Source organism: Coregonus clupeaformis, chromosome 15 (assembly GCF_020615455.1).
Source record: "Coregonus clupeaformis isolate EN_2021a chromosome 15, ASM2061545v1, whole genome shotgun sequence".
NCBI classification, from domain to species: Eukaryota; Metazoa; Chordata; class Actinopteri; order Salmoniformes; family Salmonidae; genus Coregonus; species Coregonus clupeaformis.
This window is the reverse complement of record NC_059206.1, coordinates 2,246,475-2,261,526: the sequence shown is the minus strand read 5'-3', so window position 1 is coordinate 2,261,526 and position 15,052 is coordinate 2,246,475. Positions and strand designations below refer to the sequence as shown.

General features: G+C 41.3%; 1 protein-coding gene across 1 annotated transcript; it reads right to left on the bottom strand.

The window, feature by feature from the left end:
* Positions 1-9,035: 9,035 nt before the first annotated feature.
* On the bottom strand, positions 9,036-10,373 carry LOC121583212 (general transcription factor II-I repeat domain-containing protein 2-like). Its single transcript, XM_045225359.1, has 2 exons — positions 9,260-10,373; positions 9,036-9,079 (listed from the first exon to the last, which is right to left on the bottom strand). Exon 1 carries the CDS (start codon positions 10,185-10,187, stop codon positions 9,273-9,275), a length of 915 nt encoding a protein of 304 aa, XP_045081294.1. The 5' UTR covers positions 10,188-10,373; the 3' UTR covers positions 9,036-9,079; positions 9,260-9,272.
* Between the last annotated feature and the right edge of the window lie 4,679 nt (positions 10,374-15,052).

Here is a 15,052-nt window from a genome sequence, read left to right as displayed (position 1 = left end):
ATATGACAGAAGAACAAAGAACAGACAAGAATTTAGTATTTTATGCACTCACTGAGTTATTTCAACCATTTAATATTCCTCTGTTCACATTCGCGCTAAGAAATAAGCAAACAACTTAACTCAGGAATATTTATAGATCAATAACATTTTATTTTATTTATTTTTAATCCGTCAACATATCTCTAGTTTATCAATTCAATAGGTCTCAATCAAATAGTTTCATCATTAAACAACAGCCGATTTAACAAACAGACTACTCTATTAGTGTCTAAATCTCCCCCTTCTTCTCTGTCTGCTCTGAGTCTGCATCTCCCAGCAGCTCAGTGCAGGCAGAGGAGTGGCATATTTGCTCTACGTAACTCTAAACTCATAAAATCCCACGCATGCGTAGTTCATTCACCAGTGCGATTTCAGAGTGAAAGGAGCTCCCAAGCAGCTCTCTCCCAGCTAAACAACAGAAAGTAGACAGACCAACTTTACCTCCGTTCTTTCCCCCAACAGACAAACAGTAACACTTAACAGAGCTCACAAACCAACACAAAACATAGAACACAAATCCTACTTTGAAGTTTCTTAACTTCACTTATCCTAATCTGCAGATTTATAGTTATTTTCTTATCCATTACAAAACATCTCTATACACTCTTAAAAACTCCTCCCTGTAGGCTCATGATATTCTAATAGTTAGTAAACATTCTCTTTTTATAGAGAGTCATAAGATTTTTTACCTTAACGTCCTTCCAGGGGGCTCATATATAGTTAACAATTATTAACGTTCTCACCAACGGAGACTCATAAGATTTTTTACCTTAACTTACATATTTCCTTATGAAAACAAAGACCCCTGTCCTCAACCAAAACATATATATGTATATATCTCTAACATAAATATTATCCTAACATGAGTCGACACACAGTTTAAACACAACAGAGACGTCTTTATTTTATTATTTTTCTCTCTCCCACACACACACACACATACACAGTTTAAGTGGCTTTTTTCCATTCCTACGGACCCCTAAGGCAGTATTCTACCTCCATCGCGCCGTTTTTTCCCCATTGTTCCTAAATTTCTGCTACCACGAGTTCGCAGATATTCAATGAGCGGTTACATCAAACATATACTTCGTCAACTATAAGTTGAGCGGTAACTTGCAATAGAATGTATATACCACAAACTCCAGTCCCTGGGACTGACCTAAATTCAACCTAATGCGCTTTTAGGATTTTCGGCCCATCCTAATGATCGCCTCATTGGAGGGCTTATCATAGATTCGCGATGTCCTAATTTGTATACATTTTCCTTTGCCTTATTCCTTCATTCTATTCTTCAATAGTTATAGACACTCCCCCCTGTTTGCTTTGCTTTCAACGCAAACAAATTTAGAAATTTAGAACGGACTCTTATCCCACAGCAAATAACAGCAAAATGCACACATAAGTCTTACAAACGGTACATCTCCCCAGCGCACACACCCACATAAGCAAGATAACCAACCAGCGCACAAAATTGTGAGAAATCTCACCTTATGTGCCGGCGTCTTGAGCGGGAGTCACTTCGTAGCTCATGAATGGAACACTGGAGAGACGCAGCACGTCCCAACTACCTCGTCGCCATTCTGTGGTATCTAAATAATGATGCTAATTATGCTGTGAGAACAAGGAGTCTGCTTACACCGTACTTTGATTATAAAGGTTTATTATTTCAAAAGATTTCAGCGTAAATTTACAGACATCTGCAGGCATCTGGAGAACAACGGACCCAATATAATATGTTGTTCTGTCCTCCTTTGTCCCAATCAAGTATTTATAATCTTTAACATGATATGGGTGGTTTCCCCTACAGACCAATCCCATGACTCCACACAACAGACTTCCTCTGTTTTAGGGTGCCCCTATAGAACTGCTCTCCAGATGCTTCCCTAAGCTGAATCAACATCCTCTAAGATACCATTTGCAAACGTTAGCAAAGTCATCAATTGCTTAGACACCACACCCAAAAGCCCACAAGATGTGTTCAAGTCTGTTGCACGATTGGTTTTCCTCAGCAAGACTGCGACTGAGTTTAGAAGTCAAAATACACACATTTGATTAATGTGCAGTTAGAGGTTTGAATCAGACCTTGGTTTAAATGCTTTTTAGGGTATTTCAATTACTTTCAAAGACATTTCGAAATAAGTATTTGTATATTTTTTCTTTGAAAATACAAGTACAATATTATTACAGTATTTGGCCAAATGCCATCCTCATTTATCTCTCACATTCTCCAGCAATCGTTTGTTCTCTGTGACAGATATATATTCATTATTATCTATATACTGTATGTCATGTTATTTTTGGGGCCGTGAAATTTCAAAACACCTGACTATCTTTCTCCTCACTGTCCTGCCCTGACCTGAACAAAGCCTGCAAGCAGAATCGGATATCAAAACAATCGTATTCAAATCTGTTTTGGCAGCAGGTAGCCTAGCGGTTATGAGCGTTCGGCCAGTAACCGAAAGGCCGCTGGTTCGAATCCCCGAGCAAACTAGGTGAAAGATCTGTCTGTGCCCTTTAGTATTGCACTTAACCCTAATTGTTCCTGTAAGTCGCTCTGGAGAAGAGTGTCTGCTAAATGACTAAAATGTTAAATGTTTTGAATGTGGGAGGAGGAAAGAGGAAGGGTGAAATTCAAGAACATTTGTTTAGAACGTTTTCACGCACTAGAATCTGCAGTGGAATTCAAACTTTTTCAGCAGGGACCCCATTTTTTTAGCCAGAATTTCTTGGGACCCCATTTTTTCCCACAAGATTTCCTGGTGACCCCACCCTTCCCCAAATCTAATGCCAACCTTAAAATCGATCAATTTAGATTTTTACATCAACAAATAACATATGACCTTCCATTTATTACATTTTCATCCCTCATCAAATGATCTTTCCCAAAAACGTTTATATACTGAACAAAAATATTAACGCAACAAGTGTTGGTCCCTTGTTTCATAAACTGAAATAAAAGATCCCAGAAAAAGCTTATTTCTCTAAATTGTCTTGCACAAATTTGTTTACACCCCTGTTAGTGAGCATTTCTTATTTGCCAAGATAATCCATTCACCTGACAGGTGTGGCATATCAAGAAGCTGATTAAATGGCATGATCATTGCACAGGTGCACCTTGTGTTGGGGACAATAAAAGTCCACTGTATATTGTGCAGTTTTGTCACAACACAATGCCACAGATGTCTCAAGTTTTGAGGGAGCGTGCAATTGGCATGCTGACTGCAGGAATGTCCACCAGGGCTGTTGCCAGAAAATGGAATGTTAATTTCTCTACCATAAGCCGCCTTTAGATAATTTGGCAGTACATCCAACCGGCCTCAAAACCGCAGACCACGTGTAACCACGCCAGCCCAGGACCTCCACATCCGGCTTCTTCACTTGCGGGATCGTCTGAGACCAGCCACCCGGACAGTGGATGAAACTGTGGGTTTGCACAACGGAAGAATTTCAGCACAAACTGTCAGAAACCGTCTCAGGGAAGTTCATCTGCGTGCTCATCGTCCTCACCAGGGTCTTGACCTGACTGCAGTTCGGCATTGTAACCGACTTCAGTGGGCAAATGCTCACCTTTGATGGCCACCGACACGCTGGAGAAGTGTGCTCTTCACGGATTAATCCCAGTTTCAACTGTACCAGGCAGATGGCAGTCAGCGTGTATGGCGTTGTGTGGGCGAGCGGTTTGCTGATGTTAACGTTGTGAACAGAGTGCCCAATGGTGGCGGAGGGGTTATGGCATGGGCAGGCATCAGCTATGGACAATGAACACAATTGCATTTTATCGATAGCAATTTGAATGCACAGAGATACCGTGACGAGATCCTGAGGCCCATAGTCGTGCCATTCATCCGCCATCATCACCTCATGTTTCAGCATGATAATGCACAGCCCCATGTCGCAAGGATCAGTACACAATTCCTGGAAGCTGTAAATGTCCCAGTTATTCAATGGCCTGCATACTCACCAGACATGTCACCCATTGAGCATGTTTGGGATGCCCTGGATCGACGTTTACGACAGCGTGTTCCAGTTTGCCACCAATATCCAGCAACTTCATACAGTCATTGAAGAGGAGTGGGTATCTGTGACCAACAGATGCATATCTGTTTTCCCAGTCATGTGAAATCCATAGATTAGGGCCTAATTTATTTATTTAAATTGACTGATTTCATTATATGAACTGTATCTCAGTAAAATCTTAAATTGTTGCATGTTGCATTTATATTTTTGTTCAGTGTATATTGTCCCATACAATATGAAGTATTCTTAATTTTTTGGGTTTAATTTTGCCAACCTCACTGACCCAGACTTTGAATTCCACTGCATTAGAGTGAATGATGTTTTCCATTATTGCCGTGAATTCTTAGCCTGGTCCCTGAACTGGTTATGCTCTTGCCAACTTCATTGCTGTCAAATCAAATCAAAATCAAATTGTATTTGTCACATGCGCCGAATACAACAGGTGTAGACCTTACAGTGAAATGCTTACTTACAAGCCCTTAACCAACAATGCAGTTTTAAGAAAGAATACAAAAATAAAATAAAACAAAAACAAATAAATACTATATAAAATAATACGAAATAAAAGTTACTAATAATTAAAGAGCAGCAGTAAAAATAACAATAGCAAGGCTATATACTGGGGGTACCAGTACCGAGTCAATGGGCGGGGGGCACCGGTTAGTCGAGTTAATTGGGGAAATATGTACATGTACAGTTGAAGTCGGAAGTTTACATACACCTTAGCCAAATACATTTAAACTCAGTTTTTCACAATTCCTGACATTTAATCCTAGTAAAAATGATCTGTCTTAGGTCAGTTAGGATCACCACTTTATTTTAAGAATGTGAAATGTCAGAATAATAGTAGAGAGAATTATTTATTTAAGCTTTTATGTCTTTCATCACATTCCCAGTGGGTCATAAGTTTACATACACACAATTAGTATTTGGTAGCATTGCCTTTAAATTGTTTAACTTGGGTCAAACGTTTCGGGTAGCCTTCCACAAGATTCCCACAATAAGTTGGGTGAATTTTGGCTCATTTCTCCTGACAGAGCTGGTGTAACTGAGTCAGGTTTGTAGGCCTCCTTGCTCACACACGCTTTTTCAGTTCTGCCCACAAATTGTCTATAGGATTGAGGTCAGGGCTTTGTGATGGCCACTCCAATACCTTGACTTTGTTGTCCTAAAGCCATTTTGCCCCAACTTTGGAAGTATGCTTGGGGTCATTGTCCATTTGGAAGACCCATTTGCGACCAAGCTTTAACTTCCTGACTGATGTCTTGAGATGTTGCTTCAATATATCCACATCATTTTCCTTCCTCATGATGCCATCTATTTTGTGAGGTGCACCAGTCCCTCCTGCAGCAAAGTACCCCCACAGCATGATGCTGCCACCCCCGTGCTTCACGGTTGGGAGGGTGTTCTTCGGCTTGCAAGCATCCCCCTTTTTCCTCCAAACATAACGATCATTATGGCCAAACAGTTCTATTTTTGTTTCATCAGACCAGAGGACATTTCTCAAAAAAGTACGATCTTTGTCCCCATGTGCAGTTGTAAACCGTAGTCTGTCTTTTTTATGGCGGTTTTGGAGCAGTGGCTTCTTCCTTGCTGGGCGGCCTTTCAGGTTATGTCGAAATAGGACTCTTTTTACTGTGGATATAGATACTTTTGTACCTGTTTCCTCCAGCATCTTCACAAGGTCCTTTGCTGTTGTTCTGGGATTTATTTGCACTTTTCGCACCACAGTACGTTCATCTCTAGGAGAACGAACGCGTCTCCTTCCTGAGCGGTATGACGGCTGCGTGGTCCCATGGTGTTTATACTTGCGTACTATTGTTTGTACAGATGAACGTGGTACCTTCAGGTGTTTGGAAATTGCTCCCAAGGATAAACCAGACTACAATTTCTTTTCTGAGGTCTTGTCTGATTTCTTTTGATTTTCCCATGATGTCAAGCGATGAGGCACTGAGTTTGGCCTTGAAATACATCCACAGGTACACCTCCAATTGACTCAAATGATGTCAATTAGCCTATCAGAAGCTTCTAAAGCCATGACATCATTTTCTGGAATTTTCCAAGCTGTTTAAAGGCACAGTCAACTTAGTGTATGTAAACTTCTGACCCACTGAAATTGTGATACAGTGAATTATAAGTGAAATAATCTGTCTGTAAACAATTGTTGGAAAAATTACTTGTGTCATGCACAAAGCAGATGTCCTAACCGACTTGCCAAAACTATAGTTTGTTAACAAGAAATTTGTGGAGTGGTTGAAAAACGGGTTTTAATGACTCCAACCTAAGTGTATGTAAACTTCCGACTTCAACTGTAGGTAGAGTTATTAAAGTGACTATGCATAGATAATAGAGAGTAGCAGCAGCGTAAAAGAGGGGTGGGGGGCAATGCAAATAGTCTGGGTAGCCATTTGATTAGATATTCAAGACAAACACAATTTCATAAGGAGTTGGCAAGAGAGCAGAAACAGACGGGTTCAGCAATTATTCTAATGCAAGACTCAACCTTACTATCCATCTTGAGTCTCTCAGTCCATTACTTAAGCCATAACGTCAAAACCGAACAAACCAAACCTTTTAACAAAGTCGATTATATTGTATATGCATGCTGCACTAATCGTGGAGAATGCCACCAATGTACAAAAACAACTAATTTTGATTTAACAAAGATGGTTGAATGGTTCTATATGCTACCCACACTATCAGTCTGACCATCCCTTTCCACAAAGCTAATGATTTAAAGTATATTGTGGATATACTACACCATATACACTAATAACATATATACTCTCTTAGTTCAAGTGCCACCAAAGCCATCAGTCTGAACCTTCTTCCACCACCAGGCTCCAACCAATAGTCAGTACCGACTCTTTTCATTGTAGTAGATGATTATAGTCATGGAGCAACATGGAGTGGCCCAGCCATCTAGTCTAACCCCTGTAGGAGACTCATCAGACTGTGTGTGACTGAAGACCACTCTTGGAGAAGACGCTTTAGAGGAGAAAACGCTCCTAATTTTAACCCATCCTAGGATAATCTCTGTCCTCACGGTAAGGTTATAGGGCCCCGGGAGTGGAAAACTCCAGATCGAACAAATTACACACACAGCTGGGTGCAGGCCTTCGGGTAGCACAATGTTTGAGCACCGAGACCAGAGAGAGACCAGAGCAATGCAGAAGCGCGTTGGCTAGGAAAAACTCCCTAGAAAGGAAGGAAACTAGGAATAAACCTAGAGAGGAACCAGGCTCTGATGGGAGAGAGAGAGAGGTTGAGTCAGTGACTCAACCCACTCAAGTCGAGTATAGCAAAAAAAGCTGTGATGCACCCCTTCTAGGGACGGCATGGGAAAGCGCGAGCAAGCCAGTGACAGCCCCCGTAATAGGGTCAGAGGCAGAGAATCCCAGTGGACAGATGGGAGCCAGCAGAGACAGCAAGGGTGGTTAGTCACTCCAGTGCCTTGCCGTTCACCTTCGCACCCCTGGGCCAGAATACACTCAATCATAGGACCTACTGAAGAGATGAGTCTTCTGTAAGGACTTAAAGGTTGAGACCGAAAGGTATTTTGCTTAGAAATTCTAAGAACAACGAGGAGGCCTGAGTCTTATGACCGTAGCGTACGTATAGGTATGTACAGCAGGACCAAATCGGAGAGATAGGTAGGTGCAAGTCCATGTAATGATTTGTAGGTTAACAGTAAAACCTTGAAATCTGCCCTAGCCTTAACAGGAAGCCAGAGGCTAGCACTGGAGTAATATGATAAAAATGTTGGTTTCTAGTAAAGATTCTAGCACCCGTATTAAGCACGAGCTGAGGTTTATTTAGTGCTTTATCTGGGTAACCGGCAAGTAGAGCTTTGTAATAGTCTACTGAAGTGACGAAAGCATTGATTAGCTTTTCTGCATCCTTTAAAATAAACATTTCAGATTTTTGCAATGTTACGAAGATGGAAAATTGCTGCTTTTGAAATATTTTAGATATGTTCATCAAAAGAGAGATCATGGTCCAGAGTGACATCAAGGTTCTACACAATTTTATTTGAGACGACTGTACAACCATCAAGATTCATTGTCAGATTCAACAGCAGATATCTTAGTTTCTTGGGACCTTTATTATTTGTAATAATTTTTTTTGGGGGGGGCTAGAAATAGTATCTCTGTTTTGTCTGAGTTTAAAAGTAAAACATTTGCCGCCGTCCACTTCCTTATGTCTGAAACACAGGTTTCCAGGGTAGGCAATTTTGGGACTTCACCATGTTTCATTGAAATATACAGCTGCGTGCTGTCTGCACAGCAGTGAAAGTTGACATGGTGTTTACGAATGACATCACCAAGAGGTAGAGTATATAGTGACAACCGTAGTAGTCCTAGAACTGAATCTTGAGGAACACAAACGTACCATTGATTTGTCAGAGGACAAACCATCCACGGAAACAAACTGTTATCTTTCTGACAGATAAGATCTAAACTAGGCAATAACTTGTCAGTGTAGACCAATTAGGGCAGGGGTCCCCAAACTTTTTCCTGTGAGGGCCACATAACTTTTCCCTTCTCTGATGGGGGGCCGGTGTCAGTTTGTAACAGAAAAAGTGTGACGATCGTAGGGGAGCTTAAAAAATTTATTGTTTTCCAGAAAGCCACACATAACCAAATAACCCTTTCCAGGTTCTTTACAGAAAAAAAGTCAGGAAACAAATAATAACACTATTAATGAAATAAATAATAACTAAATAACCCTCTCTGAGTTCTTCACAGAAAAAACAGGAAATAAATAACACTATTTATGAAATAAATAATAACTAAATAACTCTCTCTGGGTTCTTCATAGAAAAAAAGCCATGGAACATTAACTTTCTGTTGTGCCATGCACAATCTTAACAGATAAAAGTTCAGCTCAGTTGTCAGAGCAGAATCTCTCTGACACATATGAGCAGTCTCTTAAAGTTCTTGTGTTCCTTCCTTATAATCCTTTTGTAGGTTCCAGTAGGCTTGTAGACACCGCTGTTTGCAGCTCTCTCTCATCAACTTCCCTGTGAAAACCACAAAGGAAGCAGGTTGAGAAACTGAACTAAGTGATACAGCACCTACACAGCACAATACATTTCACTACCAGTATGGTTGTAAAGATGGATTTTATCCCAGTAGATTTTATTATGATTATATTTGTTTATGCTCAGAATGACTCATTCAAGTCAGAAAAGTGAGCTTACCTATGTATGTTCATCAGTGTGAACTGTGGGCCTGCATCTGGCTGGTGAGAAGTTGAATATCAGGTTCCATTCTAGTTACAGCCAGTCTCAAGCACTGATGCAAATGTTCATCTGTCAATCTTGATCTCATCTGAGTTTTCAGCAGTTTCATGCGAGAAAAGGTTTTCTCGCAGATATACGTGCTGCCAAAAACTGTGGACATTTTCATTGCGTGTTTTTTGATGTTTGGATATGTGTCGTTTGGGAGGGCGGCATAGAAGTCAATGAGACTGTTGGGCTTGAATGCGTCTTTCAGAACATCACAGTTCTGTAACTCAGCCAACTCAAACTGATATGAAGGCTGGGCTTCATCAATGTCGGCAACAAAGGGGTTCTGAAAAAGACGGATTTCTTTTGCATGAACATGTAGTTCACTGAATCGCACACCGAACTCCGCCTTCAGCATTTCCAGTGCTTCCACGCACTTTTCAGCTGGGAACGGGACCGCTGGGTTCTCTGTCGACAGGTTTTGGGTAGCAGGAAGATGGACGAAGTTGCGCTTTTTCACTTGTTCCAAAAGCAGCGCTAATTTCACCTCAAATGCTTTTATGTGTGAATACATGTCGCAAATGAGTTTCCCCTCGCCTTGTAGCTGCAAGTTAAGGCTGTTAAGTATTTCTGTCACGTCTGTTAAAAATGCGAGGTGCCATTTCCATTCTGGGTCGATCAGCTCTGGGACCGTTTTGTCTTTTAAATGAAGAAATGCGTTAATTTCGGGTAGCAGCTCGTAAAAACGCCTCAAAACTCTGCCCCGGCTCAGCCATCGGACCTCTGTGTAGTACAGCACATCTCCGTGCGTAGACTCCAGTTCAGACAGGAATTCTTGGAACTGCCTGTGTTTAAGTCCCTTTGCTCTGATGAAGTTTATGCACGACACCACAACCTTCATTACAGAATCCCACGTCAACACTTTGCACTTTGCAAGCTATCGTACTTGTCTTTGTGACGGGATTCATAGTGTCGGCGAAGATTGTATTATTTGAATACCGCCACCGTCTCTTGACAGATGAGACAAACAGCCTTTTCTTTGCATTGAACAAAAAAATAATCGTTTGTCCACTGCAGGTTAAATACCCTGCATTCTGAATCAATTTTTCTCTTACCTAACCTTTTCGCCATTATTCCGTTCTCTCTTTGACAGGGCCGGGCCTAGGATTTTTTTTCTGGAGGCCAAATAGGAAAAAAATCCGATAGCGTCTCTGGTATTGTTCAGAGGGCCGGGCCAAATGTGCTGACGGGCCGTATCCGGCCCGCGGGCCGTAGTTTGGTGACCACTGAATTAGGGTTTCCAATCGCTCCAAAAAGCAGCACTAAGATCTAGGAGCATGAGAACAAACACAGAGCCTTGGTCTGATACCATTAAAAGGTAATTTACCACTTTCACGAGTGCGGTGTAAGTACTATTAACCTTAAGAGTCTATTGAGGCACCTGTGCATCTATCTAAGGGACTGTAGGTTATTTATAATGAGCGATACCTGGAGAAAATCGGATCGCTCTGAAATTAAAATGGATGGCCCTCCCTTCAGAAAAATATATTTTACCTGACCCTCCCTGAATGCTTGCAAAAAAACAAGTGACCCTCCCCTATACCCAAAATAATAATTAAAGCATAAAGTGGATAGCAGAGAACATGCCTACCATTTACCCTCACTCATAGGACAGACTAGAGCCTTAGATATGCATTTTGTAAGCATTACATGGCAAAGTAGCCTGAAGGTTGTGGATTCGCTGACCACCACGGACAAGGGTGAAACGATATCCATTGTAATAAAAGCACTGCATGAATCTGTTATCTTATTTGCGGTCTGAGAAAAAATTGCCTTATAATAAACGCATTTCATTCAATTCTATGTCATTTTACATGAGTGGAGACAAGCAGCATCTTTTTTAATACCACAACATAGCATAACAACGAATGGGCGCATGCTGCAGCACCGGAGACATTTTCATTTCTATACAGGCTATTGTTAAAAAAGAGGATAGTCTAAGTTTGGAACAGTGCTAAAGTTGTCTGTCAACTGTACACATTTTTCCACAACAGAACCAGTTACAACAGAAGTCTCTGATCATCAATACATTTGAGAAAAAGGCATTCATTCTTTAACACATCAGCCACATATCATCAGGTATGCAATTGCAACCTTTTTTCTTTGTTGTTACAAAATAGATTTGTGTTGACTGTGATTAGGGCATGGGAATATAAGACTATCTGCTAGGCTAAATTAACTAAATAGGCATACATAGCTCACCACATGATCCTCAAACCAAAGACTGACCAAACTTGTGTTTCAGAAAGTGAATTCAAAGGCACTGACTGTGTAGCCTAATAAGGCATTTTTTGTTTCATTATTATTTAATTCTAAAAATAAAAAACAATTATACAGCCTAAATGCTACATTTATAGGCATGTTGTTGAAGTGCTGTTGTTGAAATGCTGAGCACTCCTGCCAGCCTGTAGGTTGTCACAAATGCTTCACAATTGATTCACTATAGCTTAGAAATAATAATATAGCCTAAATAATTGATTTTCGTTCCTTGTTAGGCTACCTGTCTTGCTCCTGACTGATTTATAGTATGTTGTTTAATAAAATTAATTATAACAATAACAAGCTTACCTCCGGTCTCCCTTCCATCTTCACGCTATCCCTCTCAAGCTGAACAGGACATCAGTAGGCCTAGTCCGCGGGCACAGATATTGCATTTTTTTAAACAAATTGAATCGCTACTGAAGTGCCACCAAGTACAGCACAGTGATTGGTTAGGCAGTACAGCACAGTCATTGGTTAGGCAGCACAAAAGGGTATACATCAGTAAGGGCCAGATCGCAATATACTGTGGGGGAGGGGTGGTCCTCATCTGCTTGCATGCGCCTCCCCTATATCAAGGTGTTTTGGTACTTCCCTTATGCGCAGCGCTTTTCCATGTGCTAAGTTTTACTATACCACAGGTTAGTATAGTCTACCAGTCTAACGGTATATCCTGCCCTCTATCCACCATCATAGTGACAATAGCGGTAGGTAGATCGTTTGTCTAGATCTGAAATAAGATAACTGTCAATCATACCACACATAAAAGCATTCAAAGCTGCATACATTTTTTTATATGAATCCACAATAACAAATAGGAATAGCTGATAGACAGTGGAGAGGCCAGGTACATCATTGCACATGAAAGAACAGTGAAGACATGAGACACACAGCTCAAAAAGCTCCGCTATTGATCTCGTTAAGGGAAAATACAATTATACATCTAGACTATAGTAGCCTACAACACCACAATGCAATGAATACAGTGGGGGAAAAAGTATTTAGTCAGCCACCAATTGTGCAAGTTCTCCCACTTAAAAAGATGAGAGAGGCCTGTAATTTTCATCATAGGTACACGTCAACTATGACAGACAAAATGAGAAAAAAAATCCAGAAAATCACATTGTAGGATTTTTTATGAATTTATTTGCAAATTATGGTGGAAAATAAGTATTTGGTCAATAACAAAAGTTTCTCAATACTTTGTTATATACCCTTTGTTGGCAATGACACAGGTCAAACGCTTTCTGTAAGTCTTCACAAGGTTTTCACACACTGTTGCTGGTATTTTGGCCCATTCCTCCATGCAGATCTCCTCTAGAGCAGTGATGTTTTGGGGCTGTCGCTGGGTAACACGGACTTTCAACTCCCTCCAAAGATTTTCTATGGGGTTGAGATCTGGAGACTGGCTAGACCACTCCAGGACCTTGAAATGCTTCTTACGAAGCCACTCCTACGTTGCCCGGGCGGTGTGTTTGGGATCATTGTCATGCTGAAAGACCCAGCCACGTTTCATCTTCAATGCCCTTGCTGATGGAAGGAGGTTTTCACTCAAAATCTCACGATACGATAAAAGATTTGGCATGGGTCCTCAGATCCTCAAAAAATTCTACAGCTGCACCATCGAGAGCATCCTGACTGGTTGCATCACCGCCTGGTATGGCAACTGCTTGGCCTCTGACCGCAAGGCACTACAGAGGGTAGTGCGTACGGCCCAGTACATCACTGGGGCAAAGCTCCCTGCCATCCAGGACCTCTATACCAGGCGGTGTCAGAGGAAGGCCCTCAAAATTGTCAAAGACTCCAGTCACCCTAGTCATAGACTGTTCTCTCTGCTACCGCACGGCAAGCGGTACCGGAGTGCCAAGTCTAGGTCCAAAAGACTTCTCAACAGCTTCTACCCCCAAGCCATAAGACTCCTGAACAGCTAATCATGGCTACCCGGACTATTTGCACTGCCCCCCCACCCCATCCCTTTTACGCTGCTGCTACTCTGTTAAGTATTTATGCATAGTCACTTTAACTCTACCCACATGTACATATTACCTCAACTAGCCGGTGCCCCCCGCACATTGACTATGCAACGGTACCCCCTGTATATATAGCCTCCCTACTGTCACTTTATTCTATTGTATATATAGCCTCCCTACTGTCACTTTATTTTTTACTTCTGCTCTTTTTTTCTCAACACTTTTTTGTTGTTGTTTTATTCTTACTTTTTTGTTTAAAATAAATGCACTGTTGGTTAAGGGCTGTAAGTAAGCATTTCACTGTAATGTCTGCACCTGTTGTATTCGGCGCATGTGACCAATAAAATTTGATTTGATTTGATTTGATTTGATACATGGCCCCATTCATTCTTTCCTTTACACGGATCAGTCGTCCTGGTCCCTTTGCAAAAAAACAGCCCCAAAGCATGATGTTTCCACCCCCATGCTTCACAGTAGGTATGGTGTTCTTTGGATGCAACTCAGCATTCTTTGTCCTCCAAACACGACGAGTTGAGTTTTTACCAAAACGTTCTATTTCGGTTTCATCTGACCATATGCCATTCTCCCAATCCTCTTCTGGATCATCCAAATGCACTCTAGCAAACTTCAGACGGGCCTGGACATGTACTGGCTTAAGCAGGGGGACAGGTCTGGCACTGCAGGATTTGAGTCCCTGGCGGCGTAGTGTGTTACTGATGGTAGGCTTTGTTACTTTGGTCCCAGCTCTCTGCAGGTCATTCACTAGGTCCCCCCGTGTGGTTCTGGGATTTTTGCTCACCGTTCTTGTGATCATTTTGATCCCACGGGGTGAGATCTTGCGTGGAGCCCCAGATCGAGGGAGATTATCAGTGGTCTTGTATGTCTTCCATTTCCTAATAATTGCTCCCACAGTTGATTTCTTCAAACCAAGCTGCTTACCCATTGCAGATTCAGTCTTCCCAGCCTGGTGCAGGTCTACAATTTTGTTTCTGGTGTCCTTTGACAGCTCTTTGGTCTTGGCCATAGTGGAGTTTGGAGTGTGACTGTTTGAGGTTGTGGACAGGTGTCTTTTATACTGATAACAAGTTCAAACAGGTGCCATTAATACAGGTAACGAGTGGAGGACAGAGGAGCCTCTTAAAGAAGAAGTTACAGGTCTGTGAGAGCCAGAAATCTTGCTTGTTTGTAGGTGACCAAATACTAATTTTCCACCATAATTTGCAAATAAATTCATTAAAAATCCTACAATGTGATTTTCTGGATTTTTTTTCCTCAATTTGTCTGTCATATTTGACGTGTACCTATGTTGAAAATTACAGGCCTCTCTCATCTTTTTAAGTGGGAGAACTTGCACAATTGGTGGCTGACTAAATACTTTTTCCCCCCACTGTAATTGCATTATTGTTTTCAAATACAACATTCTACTCTAGGCTGCAGTGACAATGTCATTTTAATAACAGCGCAAAAGCCCTGTGAT